The sequence below is a fragment of the Schistocerca nitens genome, chromosome 3, assembly GCF_023898315.1.
Source record: "Schistocerca nitens isolate TAMUIC-IGC-003100 chromosome 3, iqSchNite1.1, whole genome shotgun sequence".
Lineage (NCBI taxonomy): Eukaryota > Metazoa > Arthropoda > Insecta > Orthoptera > Acrididae > Schistocerca > Schistocerca nitens.
The window spans coordinates 720,683,488-720,704,663 of NC_064616.1; the positions used below are offsets into that span (position 1 = coordinate 720,683,488).

Sequence of the window (21,176 nt, forward strand, 5' to 3'; positions counted from 1 at the left end):
GTTTGACTGTATTAGCATGTAAAGTCATGCACAGTGCTCGTCCTTTCCGCACTGTTTGAATCACAGTACAGGAGCCGTTAGCTGTGCGTTGATTTTGATCATAGACTGAGTGCCACCTATACAGTTTTGTACAGGAGTTGGAAAAAAGTAAGGAGACACGGCGAGAAATGCATGTTTGAACATAAATGTAGGTACTAGAAAAGCCTGCAGGATGTGCTGTGGTATTTGACCACGAACAGCACCTGTCCAATGTCTTAAATACGTTTCAAGTGTCAGTCGTGGCCATAACAGAGTTCTGTGTGGTTGCGGGTGCATTATATAGGAGCTAAGTGAATTCGAACGTGTGATAAATTGTTGGTGCTCTTGGGGTGCGTACCTCCGTAACCAAGGTAGCCGAAGCGTTTGATGTTCCAAGACGCATACTATCGAGGATTTATGTCCCATACAAGGAAAGCGCAAAAACATCGTCTGCTAAGTGACAAAGCGGACAAAAGTGTGTTTTCAGTGATCGTAATGGACAGTCACTGAAGAGGATTGTGACGAATAATAAGAGGACGGGAGCAGCAAAAGGCAGTGTAGAATTGAATGTCGCACTCGCTAACCCTGCCAGTACCACAAAAACACGAAGGGAGCTCCATAAGCTGAGAACTGCACGGCGAGATGGAAATTTAAAACCAGTTATCACTGATTCGAATGTCTGTGACAGAAAAACGTGGTGCTGAAACCATAAAACCTGGACTGTGGAGCAATGGAAGAATGCCATTTGGTCAAATGAGGCTTGTTCCACACTGTTTCTAACTTCTGGCTGAGTTTACATCTCAAGAGTGAAACACGTTGGGCGTTCGGTGATGATTTTGGGGAGCCATATCGAGGTATTCCATGGGCCCCATGGTCACTATGCAAGGTCGCCTAATGGATTACGATCAGGTCCATCCTATGATATAATGAACTGTCGTGCGTGTGGGAGCGCAGTCATATAGACTTTTTTTGAAAGAAATTTCCACCATTTGAATGTTAACTGTTCATTTATTTTACACAATCATAATTCCGTCTTTGTAGCCATTCTTAAGTACATATTGAAATGTTAAAATATGTTTGACCTGTCTGCGACATGTCATGTTTTTTCGACGGCGAATGTGTAAAATAGCTGAAAAATTAATCGTCAACTGGCGGAATTTTCGTTACAAAACCCATAGTACAACATTTGCTCCCCAATGGCGATGTTATGTTTCAAGACGACAGGGCCCCTGTTTACACAGCTTGCATCACCCAGGAATGGTCTTGTGAGCACGGGGATGAATTGCCGCATCCCGCCTAACCACCAGTCACCAGATCTGAACATTACTGAGCTTTTGTGGTCTACTGTGGTGAGAAGGCTGCGTGACTGGTATCCACTATTCCCTGAACTTGCCACTATTTCGCAGTAAGTTTCCCTTGAAAACCATACAGGCCCTGTATTTATACTTTCAGAGACGAATGGCAACTGTTTAGAATACCAACGGTTTTCCTACACCGTACTGGGCATGGTAATGTGTTATATCTGTGGCGTTCTCAAATATTTTTCCAACCCCCCTATAAGTTGCGTGAACTGCTCATTGAAATCCATTTTTTGCATTGTGCTGAGCAAGAAATAGCGATTCACTCTGTCAAAAGCCTTATTAAAGTCTAGAAATATAATGACAATTCGGTTTTTTCAGGTCCAAGTTAAATATACAATGTCCGTACTATCATACAAAATATTCATCAGTGTCTTCCTGTAACTACACAGCCTTGATATGCTCCATTTTTGTTCACGAGACTGGGCTTTAGTCTGTTGTTTATCATAAGCGTTAGGATTTTAAAACGTGCATTGAGAAGAGTAATAGGCTGGAAATCCTGCAACATTTTCCTTTGTGGTTATTCGCAATCAGGACAACCACTTCTGTAAAAGGAAGTGGAAAGGACGTACTTGACAACAGTTCATTCTGCATGTTAGTAAGATCGTGGATAATCACATCCCAAAATTTTTCATAAAATTCAGTTGGCAGGCCATCAGGACCTGCAGATTTCTTGCGTGGAGACTCGATGATCGTAGCCTCATATAACAATCTCTAAAAGTCCGGAATTGTCAACCTGATTTCCTGTAATTGGGATATTGTGCATGAAGTTATCTTCAGTCGCCTCATCTATGGTCGATTCGGAGTAGAGGTGGGTGTAGTACTGTAGCTTTTTTATATTCCATTATTTAGTTAAACCTTTAAATGTTCGTCCCTAAGAGTGTTTTGACGATCTTCTGTCTGCCTCATTACTTTCTCTAAGAATATAGTATGTCGATGCGCGTTCGTGCTCAATATCATTATTGTTGCGTGCACGTACTCGCTTTTAGTCTAGAAACTCCCGAATCACAGCAGTGCGATCTTGGCTCTGAAGCGTTTCATCGTGAGGATGTTGTCTGTGAGCTTTGCCGGTTCGTTATACAACTCGCTCAGCCAGGTAAAGTACGAGATTCCAACGTGTTCCGTCTCCAGCAAGCTTTGTTGCGAGTTTATTGGATAATGGATTTTCGTATTTTGAGTTTGGCATACAGGGTACACCATATTACGCGCTCGAGATACCTCGAGAGCGTCTGAAGGCATTTCACGGATCTATTGCTTCAGTTCATCATCATCTAGCAGTGATACTGTTATGATTCTCGTCGTCAGTTTTTATGGTGACAGGTGGCCAATGCTAATTAGAAACATATATTGCAGGTTTGGCAGTGAAGTCGGTAAGGAGTTGGCTGTATAGTCTGTATCTGCAACGACTGGAATAATTAGTAGTCATTGGTAAAAAATAATATATATTGTATATGTGAGTGGAGGCTTTCTCGGCGAATCTCATATATGAAGTCTTTGCGACCGACGATATCCCGACACTTCGTCTGAAGATGATGGAGACGCATTCCATCGAAACGTTGCTACGAGACGACGACGCTACTCGGCTGACAACCCGCGAAGACTTCATATATAATATATATTGTACTTAATTTGTGTTACAGGCTTCTTCATATGCTGCATACATATATTTACAAACATATCTAAAGAGGCATTACTTATGCCATACTTGACTAAGCGCTTTGTTAGAGGTTGCTTCCTATCATCTGAAGGCTATGCTACATTCCTACTTGACGTCCGGAGCAAGAGTGGACGAGAGCTCGCGTAGATACTTGTCACAAGCCGCGGAGAGGCGCTAGCGGCGCTAGTCGCGACTCGCGGGTCCAGCGTTACCTATTACGGACCGCGGTCGATATCTGCAACCCCTAACAAGTGTGGTATCGAACGTTGATACCACAGATACATTTAGTTGCCGTACTCTGCGTCCTTAGTATGTTCTCTGCGGAATGTGTTGAACCGTTAAGTGGTATACACAGTGGTCGGAAAAATTAAGAAGCCAAAACTGGCAAACCACACCGCTTTGTATGAAGTCTTTGCTGATATACAGGTATAGTGTATCCAGTCTACTGACAGATACGCCATTCACATACGTGTAACCTAGAGCATTTAGGTATAGGTGAACCCAAGTACCCTTCAACTCTAAACCATCCGTTAAAACTAGTAACTCTTCGGAAAGATTAAAATTTGATCACTGATCTTCTTTTCTCAGTATTCAGTTAATATATCCACCTAGAATTATGTTGGATCTGACATCTGTTAAAAGGTTCACAATTCCCTCGTTAAACAATTCCCTATGGCCACGTTTACCATTGGTACCTGCCGGAACAATATGTTGCCCAAATGCAGATCGCTAAATAGTGCCATGACTCCTCTGCCACTTCTCAGTATCATTTTTGCTGTATATGCTATTTCCTCGTCGAATAAAATTCCACACTCATTGACAGTATTAAGAATGACGTCATAACAAGGGATTCGGAGCCAACGAGATAGACGGGCTCTGAAACGAACTTGTGACGTCACGCTAGTCGACTTGTCCGCTACACATCGCGTACGCTCGGCTCCGTGCAGGGCCAACGGGAAATCAATATGTAGCTGAAAAGGTACGAACTAACGGTCTTAAATTTCTCGTGTGCTGCCGACAGCTTACATTCATTTAAATGAGCAGCCAAGAATTATTAAACTCGTCTGAGATAGTTACTCGCTCCTCGCCTGAGGCGGCTGCTGGAACTTTTAAGACCTGTAATGTCACGTGCTGTGACGTACACGCCACGGCCTATCTTTCTCGTGGACCTCGAAGGGATTTCAACTATCCTCGTCGCTCTTGAAGCTTTGCTACCTCCATACGAGCAGCATAGCTATCTCCTGAAGCATTGCTACGTCCATGTAAGTGGCTTAGGGGTAATCTTTCAGGCATTGCAATTTCGTGTACGCCAGATATTTAAAGTCGATGTTGCATTGTTGATTGGAAACTCCTTTTACTGTTCAGTGTCCTCATACCATCTTATCTCCTTACCACGGGTGTGTGGGCGCTCAGTTTCCATTACTTGTCCTTTCTGCTAATCGATATTCAAGTGGACGTCTCTCTCTCTCTCTCTCTCTCTCTATCTCTCTCTCTCTCTCTCTCTCTCTCTCTCTCTCTCTCCATGTGGGCAATGTACCTGTTGTCTTCCTCGGTATCCTTTACGCCGCTGCTTTCCTCGTCCGCTGCAATTTCTTCTCTAAGGACTGAAATTCATTATCGCATTGGTTCCTGATTGATCTTTTCGGTTTTGCAGATTTTGGTTGCGGATTTCCCTGTCACTGGCAATTCCTTCCACGCGATAATTGGTACTTTTATTCCCATCTTCTGCTTGTTCATTGATGAAAGAAGTTTCTGTACTCTGTTTACTTTCAGAATAAACCTGATGTGAACATTACGCCATGTATTCTTTCGCGTTTGATTGAATCTCATTGGATTTCTTTTCACGTGGAGCGGAAGCTAAGCTGTGTCCAGTACAGTCATATACTATCACAAGGATACGTTTTATGCTGTGTTACACGCACATAGACTCAGCGATTATGTGGGACAACAACTTTACCGACGCATTTAACTTGAACAGTACTGGCCAGCCAGCTGCTCCAACTAACCTGCAATGATGTGAGCAGTTGCACTTCAGACATAAAACGAGACGAGAAAAAGAAACAATACAGCTTCGAATGTCATTTAATTTTTAAAGAGAATGAAATGATATTCGGCAAAACTCCAGCACTATCTCACGCTTTTTAGGTGACCAGACGGAAAGCATAAAATGCTCTCGTCCTCACCTAACATGGTATTCTAATTACAAACAAGGGTGATGAAAATTCCTAACTTAAACTCAGGGTAATTTTTTTGAGCTAGCTATGTGTGATGCAAAAGCATACTGCAGGGAATTCACTATACTGTTGAATACTGAAGCCACTGAAGCTATTAATTAGTCAGTCATCTGGTAATCTCTTAGCTTCTTCCTTATCCGAATCCGAGAACTAGATTTCAGTCCTGGAACTGTCATCTCTACGCTGATAACGAGTCGATCAACAACAGAATCCACGAAACTACCCAGGCGCCGCATTTTCTCTTCTTTCATGACGTGCCGTTCTACATCCCGTCAGCGTTCGACAGTGACATATGAAAAAGCTGCGTGCGGTTAGTTCCAGTACGTCTGGCAGCTTCCAGTCTTGTTATTTCTCGGGTAAAAACCTGAACTTGGCTCCAGATCAGTTCTAGTGTGTGCATATTGTATTGGTACAGTCGCAAATGTAAAAACCCAGCACTTGTATGGTGAGATCAATGCTGTGAAAATGATTGTTTTTCGTGTTTTTACACTTTATCACTCTGGTTCGTGTGAGACTACATCTGTGGTATAAAACAATGGACATAGTCCATATAAAGAGTATTGGGTTTTTCATTTTTGCCCTAAAAATTAAATTGTTATGTTTTCTTAATATAAGCTACGTTTATTAACAATCTTTCATAAAATGTCGATAATTAAGAATTTATATTTGAAACGAAAACAGGAATTTCGCGTGCAATATGTAGTTAGACAAAAGGAGACGCGCATTATTCACAAAAACAGGCAATGAATTTTACAATCAAGAGATGTACGTATTTCAAACTGAACGGAAGAGAAGTATGACCGAGACGAGATTTGAACCAACGCTCCAGGAGCTGCAGTGAAAGCAGCTATCCGCTACGCTACCGATTCCGCTAAACATCCACCGCGCGGTGGTGTTTCAACTGTATCAAATACGGTGTCTTCAAAACTTCAAAGCCGATTTTTTGTTGTAAATTTATGTAAATTTCTCGGCATGTGTTCCACATGCTTGTTCCACAGGAAGCAGCCTCAGCCGTTTTCATACTGCGTATTAACAGTGCGACAGTCAGATAACAACAGTACAGAGACTGCGACTGTACACGATTTTTGAAATAAAAACTATCATAGCTAAAGCGTGTTCAAGAAAAACGTTGATGGCTGTTAATACATTAGAATAAAGCTTCATATAATGTAACTTACTAATAATATATCTAATACAGAAGTAGGACCTACTTCCAAGAGCGTAATAACGCCAGCGTCCATCATCGAGTTTATGTTTGTTTACATCATTTTTATTCTTATGACGAACAGAGTATAGTGTCACAAGAGCTCCAAGTCAAGTTCCAGAACACGTCAAATCAGAGTTACTTGGAACTCGATGCAGCCAGTTACTTCTAGTCGTTTGTCTTTGATGGTAGTTTTGGCCATGTATCACATGCATTTTTGGTCGTATTGCTCGGGATGGCGTGCTCGCAACTCTGTGTACTTGGACTCCCTACTTGGGTAAACAGTAGCTTGTTCCAGCCATGTTATAGTCGTAAGTGCGAGGTTCGGGATGTGCCGCGGCTGTCGGCTGGGGCACTTCTACGCTCGCCACTGCAGAGCCGGCAAGCGTTTCCGAATATGTTGCTGTACCTCAGGGGCGGCCAAGAACTCCGATCGCGCGCTGTGCACTGGCACGAGTGTCATGGCGCTCAGCCTGGCTTCACATTTCCCCTATCGCCACGGCCCGCGAGGAGGCGGAACAGGAGGAAACTGCGAACGCGCTGCACTTGAATGGCAATGCAGTCGCACTGCATACGACTTAGTTTTATATTTCATATTCCTCAACAACATAGGTCACAAAGAAAACAATTTTCAGCATTATTTAATTATTTTTTGGCGCGCTGAAGTCATAATTTTTCTATAGTACAAGCTGTCGAACTACAGGCAGACACACATAATTCCATAGATTTTCGCACTCAGGTTACCACATAATCGTGACTGACACGGGAAAGAGGGGACACTGATCCTGCAAGGCGAGGCGGTTGGAGAGTTGCTGTCCATAGCTTCCTGGTATGAATTAAACGCGCTTTTAACATGCCAGTTTTTTAACCGATCAATTTTAACTCTGACGCCTTGTTTGTTGTGGGTAACAGAGTTTTATTTCGAGAAGGCTGAGTTCCTCTTTTCCATTTCAGGGCTTAAATGTTTTACTGACGTATGTACACCTGAATATGTGATTTGAAATCACGAAACCTGGACAGTTTTTACTTAAAACGATTTTTCTTTAAAACGTAAATTACACTGCAGATCAATCAGTTACATCTGCTCATGCACAGAGATCATTTCGTCTGAAATGGCCAACCGTCTCGAAAACAGATTTAGGATTGTGGCAAGGTCCTCAAAACGTTTAGAAAACTACTTTGTACTTCTTTGAACGCCACAATGAATTCTTCAAACCTCTTGTTTTCCTTAACGCCAGTGTGCTTAGGGAACTGGATTGTTTATAACAGAATTTTTCCTTTCTACAATTCGACTTTCTTTTTAAATTCATAGCCACAAAATCAGAAATAAGTTGCCCCTTACCTTGCAGTGTCTTACTGTGGGCTGTATAGAGTCAAGTCTTCTTAAAATCGATATCTGTAATCCATTCCGGATGTTCTAATTTTCGCTCCTGCATTCCTTTCTCCTTAAACAATTCAACAACAGCGGGATTTAAATCGAAAAATCGTTACAGGCATGCTTCTTGTCTTAGCCAATGTGCTTTGCAGTAATATATAGGGTGTTTCCGTAAGAGCGTCCATAAATTTAACAGGACATAGAGGATGCTCCACTGAATAGTTCGAGGTAGAGAACCTGGGGTCGGTGAAGCCAGCTTAAGGAGACATGGAAGTAAACTTGGCTACCCCATTGTCTAGCATTACTGTTTTCTAGCTTATTTACAACAAACACTCATACAGGTTACACGTTCTGTACTTTTTTCTTTACATGTACATTCTTTATTTCGTGAAAGGAAACAAGGACGAGCCATATCTTCTACCCGACCGTCTGAAGGTTTATGCAAAGAGTTCTACCTGAGTTGTTGGAGAACGTACCTTTGGTTGTACGAGAGAGGATGTGGATACAATATGACGGTTCACTGCCTAACTTCAGTGTGGACGTCCGCAACCATCTCAATCCTGTATTGGAAGGGGAGGTCCTATTCCATGGCCTGCGAGGTCACCTGACCTGAATCGCCTTGATTATTTCCTATGGGGATATCTAAAGTCGCTTGTGCATGAGATCCTAGTGGATACGGAGTTGGCATTAGTTGCCAAAATTGTAGCTGCCTGTCGTGTGATTTGAAACACACCAGGGATATTTGTCAGGATGCGTCAGAATCATGTTCGCCGATGCCATGCTTGCATTGAGGTTGATGGACGTCAGTTTCAGCACATTTTGTTAGATACAGTACAAACAGTACGTTCATTCTGTTTATGATGGTATTTGCAGTTAACTGTAACTAATGTAAATAAAAAAAGTACGCAGAAATGAGATTTTATTCCTATTATCTCCTTAAGCTGGCTTCTCCGTCCCCAGGTTCCCTCCCTCAAATTGTTCAGTGGAGCATCCTCTATGTCCTTTTAAATTTTTGCACTCTCTTACGGAAGCACCCTGTATAAAGTCTCCATATTCTTCGTTTAGTTCCATCGAAAACTGTGGCCACTGACAATGGCATAATGTGTGTGACTTCATAAATTTTACTAGTCATATGATCAGTTTCTTCACGTGCTCCATTCCCGCTAACTTTGTATGAATTGCTTCTTGATGCACAGAACACTGAATCCCGTCTGTCGATTGTTGTATTTTATTGCCATTTCATTATCAACTAAAGCTTTAAATTTTTTCTGCATGGTATTATAATTTTATTTCGTAGGAAATTTTGCAGTTCCCGTCGATTATGCGACTTCATAATATATATTGAGAATTCTCATCCCTCTCTTCTGTTATTCCCATTCATTTTTAAAGACTTGTGACGGTAGATCACTGGACTGCCTCTGTTTGTGCAAACAGCCTCTGGACCTGTCAATGCCGTTCATACCACGAACAAATAGAGACCACAATGCTGGTAAATTGAAGAGAGTCGTGTCAACCAAAAAATGCAGCATCGCAATACGAACTGAGATGTCGCACTGGACCGTGTGTTTCCAAGAAGGACTTGCAAAACCGAGACGGGGTGACCCTCGGCCCATACGCGAGGGGTTGGGTTGTTGTGTTGGAGGAGATCAGGCAGCGAGGTCATCGGTCTCGTCGGATCAGGGAAGGACGGGGAAGAAGTCGACCGTGCCCTTTCTAAGGAACCATCCCGGCATTTGCCTGGAGCGATTTAGGGAAATCACGGAAAACCTAACTCAGGGTGGCCGGATTCGATTCCCAGCCGGGTCGGAGATTTTCTCCACTCAGAGAATGGGTGCTGTATTGTCCTCATCAGTATTTCATCCTCATCCACGAGCAAGTCGCCAGAGTAGCATCAACTAAAATGACCTCCACTGGGCGACCAGTCTACCCGACGGGAGGCCCTACCCACACACACATTTCATTTCATTTACGCAAAGGTTTTACATGTGGACGAGTGGTTTTAAGGTAATCAGCGGAGCCACAGACCGTGTATGTACGTAGCTGCCCATCATAGACAGCAAGTGCTTTAAACCGGTAGATCATTATGTATGAAGGAATGTGCTTTGGTAATTCGATCTTAAATTTTTTAACGCCTTTGCCGACATTAACGTGCTGAAGACCAGTCCATATTTCGCCATAGATCTGTCGCACTATATCATGTTAGGAAAGCTACTGTTTGATTCGATTTTAAGTGGTAAACTGAAAATACGGACAGACCGTAGAACTAATCTGGTGTACCTAATCTTAACTTTGCTGATACAATAATTTGTAGTTGGATCATCAATAGTTGTAGTGATGACACGGGCACGTTTCATTGTCAGTCATCCTGACGTAAATGGCGTTCCCAGGAAAATCATATTGCATCCAAAAACTTCTTTGTCTTTCAGACCAACATTATCGAACAGAAAACCAACAACTTTGAGCGTTTTTGGTTTCTGAAGCCTGTACGGGAACGCGATCTGCATCGTATATTTTCTTAACTCGGGCACCATAACACAAACAATACGCGAGGTCAGCCAACACGTCCGCACTCGGCTGCTGCCACGACGGAACTGAATACTCTGGGATGCAGCTACCAAAATTTAGATACTTCTTACCACTCTTGACTCCATATCAAAAATGAAATGTCTTTACTAGGTCTGCAATGCTAGGGATGAAGCGGCGCAATTTTCTTGGGTGATTTTAGAGGGTACATCCTCATGCTAAGTATTCTTTACTTTTACGGGCAAATCTGTCCACACCATAATGTGATTGGCAGCTGCATAACATGACAAGTAATACTAATATCAGGAACGGCATGTTTTGCGGCGAAACTGCGTGAGATACTACATGAAACTCTTTTTGGCCTATGTACAGAACTAATTCCACAGCATCTGTTAGCGGGATTTTTTTTTTTGAGCAGGCCTCCATTAAATACAAGCGTGCATTGATACATACACACGCGTTACGAATTGGGTACAGATAAAGCGATTATCTGTACGCTCGCCATCTCTGATTTCATCAACTTCGCAACTGTGAGATATTTATGTCATTGGTAGTAAAATACCCTTTTACAAATTGCCGAATGTGGATTTTTTTTTAAATTTTAACGACAGTCTATTTCAGATTGCACCACATTCTTTTTTTTTTAACCTGTCTGACTAGAATTTGTTGATCATTCGCGTATTTGAGACAACCTCGTTCTGACTAAACAGACCCGTAACGAATCACATAATCCTTATTTGAAACTCGATTGTTTTTTGCCCCGTGTGGCAACGATCCCAGACAAACAATCTATACTGAATACTGCGACCAACAAGAGCTTGATAAGCAGTTTCCTTCGCTGGAAATTTAATGTTATTGCAGTTCTTCCCATAAATGTTAGCTTCCAATCTGCCGCCTCAACATTAATATTCTGTTGTCTTTTCATCTTACGTAGATGTGAGCGGTAGCACATAAAGGTTTCAGTCTGGTTGACTGTAATGACGTACTGTGTTTGTGTAGTAAACAGTCTGGGATCTTTGTCCCCTCTTCACGCAGATAAAGCGATTACTTGTACGCTCATCGTCTATGATTTCATCACCTTCGTAATTGTGAGATATTTATGTCATTGGAAGTAAAATACTGTTGACAACTTTCTGAAGATGAATTTTTTTTTTAAATTACACCTACGTTTTTGCTTCGAAAGCCCTCTTCCCTGTCACATCTGTGAAAGATGCATCGGAAGAATGCATGGGCTCGAATTTCTGTTTTTCCTGTCATGGCCATTTGTTCCTTCAAAAGTTCGAAAATCGGTAGTGCGAAGGTATATTCTTTCTTTCTTACGAGGAGAGGGTACAAAAGTTCCCTCCCACATACTATCAATTTTCAACAAACTAACTGTCTGATCAAAGTATCCAGAGAACTATTAGCAAATGGCTCTGAGCACTATGGGACTTAACTTCTGAGGTCATCAGTCCCCACCTATTAGCAGCCATTAATAGAGTGTGTATCTACGCTTCACCCTTATGACAGCTTGGCCACTGCTGGGGACACTTTCAGCGGGTTTTCTGAACGACTATGGAGAAATGACAGTCCATTCTTCCTCAAGAGCCGAAACCAGAGAAGACAGTCTGGGGTCTGGAGCGAAGTCAACGTTCTAACTCATCCCAAAGGTGTTCCATTGGGTTCAGATCAGGACTCTGGGCAGGGCAATACATTTCAGTAATGTTATTAACCTCTAAGCATAGTCTACGCTGATCTCATTGACAGGGTGCATTGCGATGCTGGTAAAATCATCGTCTCCGAACCGTTCTCCTGCTGTACGCAGTACACAAGCCGTGAAATGTGTTCATATCTGTTGTGTACACAGTTCCGCGTAGTCAGCGCGTACACAACTTTCCCAGTAGAGCGCGCCCCGCTAAGCACAACAGCGCAGGCGTAGCACTCGTCCGTCTCCGCACTACGAGATGGCGCTGTCTTAGAGACGGACCAAATTCTGCTTCCGCCGATCCGCGTATTAATATATCTCGCAGCCAATGAGATTGCTGCTAACGTAGAACCTTTTCTTCTCGCGGATCACATTCGCACAGTGATACATGAACGCTCAAGGTATTATAACAAGTGTACAGACCTCCGATTAGTCAGTCTGCATTTGTCTGCATTAGTCTGTACCAGTCTATAGTCAAGTCTCAGTTTGCGCCTAATAAGATTATCATATGCCTGTACATAGCCATGAAGAGAAATGTATAGACACTTTGTCAAGTATCAGAGATATGTGAGAATAAGATTAACGTACCAAGACCAAAGGAACTTCAGATTGTCACTTGTAAACAGCATCCAGAATCAAGTTAAGTAAGGTTTATAATTTTTGTTATTTTAGTAAATGTGTGTGAAAATTAATCAAGTTCTGTTTTGAAGTTGGTCACTGTCAATCTGCTACTCTAAGCGTGCAAGTGGCATTTCTATCGTCTGACCTAACGGCAGAAGATAAACACGCCACGATAAGACCACGAGACATATTGCTGACACTCGCCTACTTCGCTAGAGCGACAAGTCAAATAATCTGATGGTGTGTGTACCGAAGGTCTTACAGTACGCACACCACAATATCGTTCCGCATTTAGTGTAATAAGGGGAGCACACCCTAACCACGTAAACATCTCCATACCTTAACACCACGTCTTCTGTACTTCACTGTTGGCCATACACATAATGAGATGATCATTGGTTTGTGGGGCGCTCAACTGATCGGTCATCAGCGCCTGTACAAAGTCCCAATTTTTACACAGCCCTATGTTTTTTACACAGTCCGATCTAGCCACTCTCACAAATGATAATGATGAGGACAACACAGACACCTAGTCCCCAGGCAGTGAAAATCCCCAACCAGGCCAGGAATCGAACCCAGGGCCCTGTGGCCCGTACTAGGTCCGCCCGTCCGTTGTGCGTCAAGTCCACGATGGCTGCCACGTCATCAACATATGGATGTTTGTGGGGGGAGTATGTAGTGCCCCCCCGACCCCCCACAACGTATATAAGTTCCTTTCATGTGTATCAATGTTGTATAATGGTCAATGACATGTTATAACATGCTGTTGCATCCTTAAGCCCCCCGTTCCTAGATGTACCCTTGTCCGGTTCTCAGCTACGCTACAGTAATATTTGTTCATCAATTTCACTCATATGTCACATGTAGCATGTAAGGACAAGGGTACATCTCCACATATAGTTATTTTTCAGTTTTGAGGATTTTCATTTTTTGGCATGTTGGACTTAGAAAAGTTGTGTTCAGATTAAGCGACGAAAGTTAAAGTTCTTATACATTGAGTTCCCTATGGTACTTAGTCTCGAAAATTTTTGTTGTTCAATAACTTTGGTATTTATGGGTCAATCAGTATAACATTTGGTAGAAATGATATTGTAGTGTTTTTCAACGGTTAGGCGTTGTCAGAATTTGCATTTTGAAAATTTCGATTTTTGGCGTTATCCCGGACTGGAGAGTTTCGTCGATCGTGATGTCATCGCCTTCCGCACCTACCACATTGGAGAAGTGGCTAATAAAGACTTTGGAAAATCTGTATATACCTCACCTTCCTCACTATCCCTGTACACTAGAAGTAGACGTAAGGTTTCTGTTAATGAATCTGTATATATTTGGATTAAAGGTAAAGGATGTTGTGAATATATAAAGTTTGTTATAAGGTTTCTGTTAATGAATCTGTATATATTTGGATTAAAGGTAAAGGATGTTGTGAATATATAAAGTTTGTGGGAGACTGTACTGTATATTTCCATAAATAAAGTGATTGCTTTTAGTATTGACTTGAATGATACATTTTCGCATGGCAATGGATGGCTAACAGTAGCTATCGTAAGAGGTGGATCTGGTGTCCCTGCAGTTGGTGGCCTGGAGAGTTTCGTCGATCGTGATGTCATCGCCTTCCGCACCTACCACATTGGAGAAGTGGCTAATAAAGACTTTGGAAAATCTGTATATACCTCACCTTCCTCACTATCCCTCACTACGCTAGCAATCACTTTATTTATGGAAATATACAGTACAGTCTCCCACAAACTTTATATATTCACAACATCCTTTACCTTTAATCCAAATATATACAGATTCATTAACAGAAACCTTACGTCTACTTCTAGTGTACAGGGATAGTGAGGAAGGTGAGGTATATACAGATTTTCCAAAGTCTTTATTAGCCACTTCTCCAATGTGGTAGGTGCGGAAGGCGATGACATCACGATCGACGAAACTCTCCAGGCCACCAACAGTCTACAAAACTATCGAGAACATTGAAATGACAACTTCTGCTGCTGACAAGAAGAGTAACAAGTTGAAGAACATTTCTGCCAGTGAACTCGTCGAAGGACCCTGTATGTTTCGTGGTTGCAGACTCAATTTTAGTATTGACTTGAATGATACATTTTCGCATGGCAATGGATGGCTAACAGTAGCTATCGTAAGAGGTGGATCTGGTGTCCCTGCAGTTGGTGGCCTGGAGAGTTTCGTCGATCGTGATGTCATCGCCTTCCGCACCTACCACATTGGAGAAGTGGCTAATAAAGACTTTGGAAAATCTGTATATACCTCACCTTCCTCACTATCCCTGTACACTAGAAGTAGACGTAAGGTTTCTGTTAATGAATCTGTATATATTTGGTTTAATCTGCAGCCATCGTGGACTTGACGCACAACGGACGGGCGGACCTAGTACGGCTAGTACGCCCGTCCGGGATAACGCCAAAAATCGAAATTTTCAAAATGCAAATTCTGACAAAGCCAAACCGTTGAAAAACACTACAATATCATTTCTACCAAATGTTATACTGATTGACCCATAAATACCAAAGTTATTGAACAACAAAAATTTTCGAGACTAAGTACCATAGGGAACTCAATGTATAAGAACTTTAACTTTCGTCGCTTAATCTGAACACAACTTTTCTAAGTCCAACATGCCAAAAAATGAAAATCCTCAAAACTGAAAAATAACTATATGTGGAGATGTACCCTTGTCCTTACATGCTACATGTGACATATGAGTGAAATTGATGAACAAATATTACTGTAGCGTAGCTGAGAACCGGACAAGGGTACATCTAGGAACGGGGGGCTTAAGGATGCAACAGCATGTTATAACATGTCATTGACCATTATACAACATTGATACACATGAAAGGAACTTATATACGTTGTGGGGGGTCGGGGGGGCACTACATACTCCCCCCACAAACATCCATATGTTGATGACGTGGCAGCCATCGTGGACTTGACGCACAACGGACGGGCGGACCTAGTACGGGCCACAGGGCCCTGGGTTCGATTCCTGGCCTGGTTGGGGATTTTCACTGCCTGGGGACTAGGTGTCTGTGTTGTCCTCATCATTATCATTTGTGAGAGTGGCTAGATCGGACTGTGTAAAAAACATAGGGCTGTGTAAAAATTGGGACTTTGTACAGGCGCTGATGACCGATCAGTTGAGCGCCCCACAAACCAATGATCATCTCATTATGTGTATTGCCAACAGTGAAGTACAGAAGACGTGGTGTTAAGGTATGGAGATGTTTACGTGGTTAGGGTGTGCTCCCCTTATTACACTAAATGCGGAACGATATTGTGGTGTGCGTACTGTAAGACCTTCGGTACACACACCATCAGATTATTTGACTTGTCGCTCTAGCGAAGTAGGCGAGTGTCAGCAATATGTCTCGTGGTCTTATCGTGGCGTGTTTATCTTCTGCCGTTAGGTCAGACGATAGAAATGCCACTTGCACGCTTAGAGTAGCAGATTGACAGTGACCAACTTCAAAACAGAACTTGATTAATTTTCACACACATTTACTAAAATAACAAAAATTATAAACCTTACTTAACTTGATTCTGGATGCTGTTTACAAGTGACAATCTGAAGTTCCTTTGGTCTTGGTACGTTAATCTTATTCTCACATATCTCTGATACTTGACAAAGTGTCTATACATTTCTCTTCATGGCTATGTACAGGCATATGATAATCTTATTAGGCGCAAACTGAGACTTGACTATAGACTGGTACAGACTAAGTCTTTATGTGGTAGGTGCGGAAGGCGATGACATCACGATCGACGAAACTCTCCAGGCCACCAACTGCAGGGACACCGGATCCACCTCCTACGATAGCTACTGTTAGCCATCCATTGCCATGCGAAAATGTATCATTCAAGTCAATACTAAAATTGAGTCTGCAACCACGAAACATACAGGGTCCTTCGACGAGTTCACTGGCAGAAATGTTCTTCAACTTGTTACTCTTCTTGTCAGCAGCAGAAGTTGTCATTTCAATGTTCTCGATAGTTTTGTAGACTGTTTGACGGGAACGCATTGCCACAGCAATTTGTGGGAGACTGTACTGTATATTTCCATAAATAAAGTGATTGCTAGCGTAGCCCTGTATTCTGTAGCGTAGCTGAGAACCGGGGCGCGTACATCTAGAACCTGTCGGCCAATTAGTATGTAACAGCATGTTCCATGTTAAAGTTCTTATCAGTTTGACCTTTGACCCTATCGCGCGAGGCTGGCTTACGCAATCGTGGCAGCGCGCCAGCCGCAGACTCGACGCTCTAAGGAGACGCGAGCACTCTGGAGCTACTAGTGCTCGCGTCCGGGATAACGCGCGGCTGGCACTGTGAAATCGGCTAAGTCCGAATCAAGGTCACGCGCTCTGCGCGTATGAAAGCTAGCGAACAGGCCACAGCCTGCTCATTCGCGCTGCTGCTGCTGCACAGGCAACTGCATTGAACACTGCCACGATGCCTTACAGAAGATACCGTCGACGATCCCGTCAAACAGTCTACAAAACTATCGAGAACATTGAAATGACAACTTCTGCTGCTGACAAGAAGAGTAACAAGTTGAAGAACATTTCTGCCAGTGAACTCGTCGAAGGACCCTGTATGTTTCGTGGTTGCAGACTCAATTTTAGTATTGACTTGAATGATACATTTTCGCATGGCAATGGATGGCTAACAGTAGCCATGTTAAAGTTCTTATCAGTTTGACCTTTGACCCTATCGCGCGAGGCTGGCTTACGCAATCGTGGCAGCGCGCCAGCTTCCCGTCAAACAGTCTACAAAACTATCGAGAACATTGAAATGACAACTTCTGCTGCTGACAAGAAGAGTAACAAGTTGAAGAACATTTCTGCCAGTGAACTCGTCGAAGGACCCTGTATGTTTCGTGGTTGCAGACTCAATTTTAGTATTGACTTGAATGATACATTTTCGCATGGCAATGGATGGCTAACAGTAGCTATCACGATCGACGATATACAGTACAGTCTCCCACAAACTTTATATATTCACAACATCCTTTACCTTTAATCCAAATATATACAGATTCATTAACAGAAACCTTACGTCTACTTCTAGTGTACAGGGATAGTGAGGAAGGTGAGGTATATACAGATTTTCCAAAGTCTTTATTAGCCACTTCTCCAATGTGGTAGGTGCGGAAGGCGATGACATCACGATCGACGAAACTCTCCAGGCCACCAACTGCAGGGCCTGGAGAGTTTCGTCGATCGTGATGTCATCGCCTTCCGCACCTACCACATTGGAGAAGCGGCTAATAAAGACTTTGGAAAATCTGTATATACCTCACCTTCCTCACTATCCCTGTACACTAGAAGTAGACGTAAAGTTTCTGTTAATGAATCTGTATATATCTGGATTAAAGGTAAAGGATGTTGTGAATATATAAAGTTTGTGGGAGACTGTACTGTATATTTCCATAAGCCACGAGACCATGAGCTGCGGACCACATGATGAGAGGTAACGTCAACCAGGAATTCGCCAAACGCAAAACCTTCCCTCGGATTGCCACAGGGCATAGCGTCATTTATCTCTCCAAATCACTCATTTCCATTCGTCCAATGTGCAGTGGTGTCGCTCTTTACATCACCTCATGTGTCGCTTAGCACTGACTATGGAAAAGTGTGGCTTATGAGCAGCTGCCCAACCATTGTACCTCATCCTTTTTAACTCCCCACGCATAGTCATTATGCTAGCTGGACTCCTTTGGAACTCATGAGTGATTCATTCCGCTGATCTCATTGAATTTTTTGTAACCATGCTCCGCAATGCTCGACGGTCCCTTTCTGTAAGTACATGCTGGTCAAGGCCAGCTGTGGTTGTTCCTTCAATTTCCACTTCATAATCACATCACCAATAGTCGGCTTTTGCAACTTGGGAAGTGTTGAAATCCTCCTGATGCCTGTGTTACTTACGTGATATCCAGTGACTATTTCATGTTCGAAGTCATTGAGCTTTCTTCACCGACCCATTCTGCTGTTACTGCGTCTCTACCAATAAAACTCCCCGTCTCCTATTATACCGGCTGGTCACCGCTCTCGTGACATGTAGTGGACAGTTCCACATTACTTAAGGATATCTTGATACTTTTGAAAGCATAGCCGCTGGTGAAACACATTCCACATTTCAGTTGGTATACTAGGATTTTGCCAACCACTGATGGACTATATAGTCAATGAATTGTGTGACATTTTTTCTACCTACCTTCATGAGAAACTCGCTGGCTCTTAACCCTGCTTCCTAGAATCCCACTTGGAAGCAGCGTACCATTTCCAGGATGGACAAAGGCCCACCCCAACCCCTTCCCCCCCCCCTCCGCCCCCCACTACTCAACCCAACAACTTGGCAACAGAATCCGGTTCTGGCGTTTACTGTAGACCAGACGACGAGACGACAGGAGAGTCCAGGAATGACAGTTTACAATGGGAAAACTTACAAAACGTAATTACATTTAAATTTCGATCTGTTGACTTTGACACACTTTCTCCATAGGCAGCAAAACAAGTCACATGTAACTCCACATTATAAAGGAAATCTCATGATAAGTATACACGCTGGTCATAAAGAGCCTGAAAGTGTGTTGCAGGCGAGGTTGTGTTGAGAACAAAATGTTAAGAAAAAACTCATTACGTTGTACCATTTCTGAGCTATGTATCATTGAAGTTAGTCAATCAAGTCGATGCGCACGCAAATTCGAGCACTTACATGCACTAACATGTGGTAATGTGCAGACATGCATTGGTCCATGAGTTGCCACTTGCCCAAGTGGTAATTATCTATAAAATGTGCCTTTTTTTGGAAGTGATAAATGTGAGCTATGTGAGAAAAAGCTGCATTTATTCAGTTTGAGAAAACTAAATGAAGAACAAAAAATTTGGCGACACTTGCCTCCAGCATGTGGGGTCTTGCCCACTTGTCTTGGATAGTGTGCCTAAGGGATGCTGTGTTCTCGGAATGCTATACAACAACTGAAGCAAATAACATTAGTAGTTTTATTTCTGTAAAGTAGATTGACAAAACTTAACTTTAATGCACAAAGGTGTCGCAAGCGATGGGAGACATGCGACATAAATCCAAGTCCTTGCTATACACAATGTTCAAACAAGTCAACCACACAGTTCGTGGATCACCACTCGAGACTGCCAGGAGCGGCGCTTATATTCACTTCTTGCAGAGGTCGCTCCTGTCGTGGCGTGGTCCTTGTCAGCGGGCTACCGTATTGGCTGACGTCACCTCACCGCCTTCTCCGGTCTTGCGTTTTTCATCTTCGTTCTGGCGCTTGTGGTTACGCCAGAACACGGCAGGCTGCTTGAATTTTCGCATGCAACAACCTGATTGACTAACTTCACTGCTAAATAACTTGGAAACGGCGCAAAATCGAATATTTTTTAAATTATTTCTCAATACAACCTCCCCTGAACATCTTTACAAGGTTTTCAGACTGTTTCTGACCACCCTGTATGAGCGAAATTGCTATTTACACTTTTGGGAGATGCTTAGCACTACAAAAGAAGAATAAATATAGTGCAATTGATTATAAGCTGCAACACACTTACTTTGGTGCCCTTCTTGCAGAGTTCCGTCACCCATCCTGTAAAAAAATAAATAACTGATCAGTGTATTACATTGTCAGAACATGCATGTAGTACACGTTAAAATGTTCATAGCAGGAGCTAAGGTGACTAATCAACCTTCACTGTCGACGAGAAGTTAAATGTAGGAGAAAATCCATGTTCAAGTGAAACACAAGAGTTCCAGTCATGGAAAATGCACAGTTACGCTATTCATACTACATTCACCTAGAAGAATATTAGTATGAGCGTGTGTTGTCAACACTGTTCTTCTCGCAGGTCACGAGACTTATTTACCTAGTTTCTTATCATTGTTACTGATTATTATATGCAAACGTCAATGCTACTCCCTTAATATAACTTTGCAAATAGCTAAAGAGGTCTCATTATAAACATTTTGTTGCATAAACTCTTTACGATAAAATGTTGCATCAAATAAGTACTCAGATAGCATCACTTCCTCCCTGATCAACTCAGTGTGCTGGAATATGACAGAGGGAACAGTTATAGTAACGCGAATAGAAAGAAAAACTACTTTTGTGCTTGAGCTCTTCTCTAGAACAAAACCCTGCTGATCTCAAAGTTTCCATTTAACAGACGGTTCGCCATCGACAGGGGTTTAAACAACTACTCCGTAAAGTAACGTCCACCCCTGTGACTGAGAAATCAATGTCACAGAAATGAAAAACTGGCAGACAGAAGACGACTTGCAGTAACTGTTATTAAATCCCACACCAACAACGTTTACCCACCATATGGCGCACTTGAGCGGATTTTTTTTTTTTTTTTTTTTTAATGAGGTCGTTCCTGTGTTCGGTAATCATCAGAATCACATGATGTTAACCGGCGACTTTGATTATGTTATCAGACTAAGATATCAGACACCGAATTTCAATAAATC

The 21,176-nt window shown here is 42.5% G+C and overlaps 1 protein-coding gene across 2 annotated transcripts in view; it reads right to left on the minus strand.

Moving 5' to 3' along the window:
• The window catches only part of LOC126248688 (uncharacterized), a 338,210-nt gene that overhangs the window by 64,853 nt on the left and 252,181 nt on the right, over positions 1-21,176 (minus strand). For both annotated transcript variants that reach the window (XM_049949964.1, XM_049949965.1), the window contains exon 2: positions 20,261-20,295. In XM_049949964.1, the coding sequence (XP_049805921.1) occupies positions 20,261-20,294 (34 nt within the window). In that variant the 5' untranslated portion in view covers position 20,295. The remainder of the gene's footprint in view (positions 1-20,260; positions 20,296-21,176) is intronic.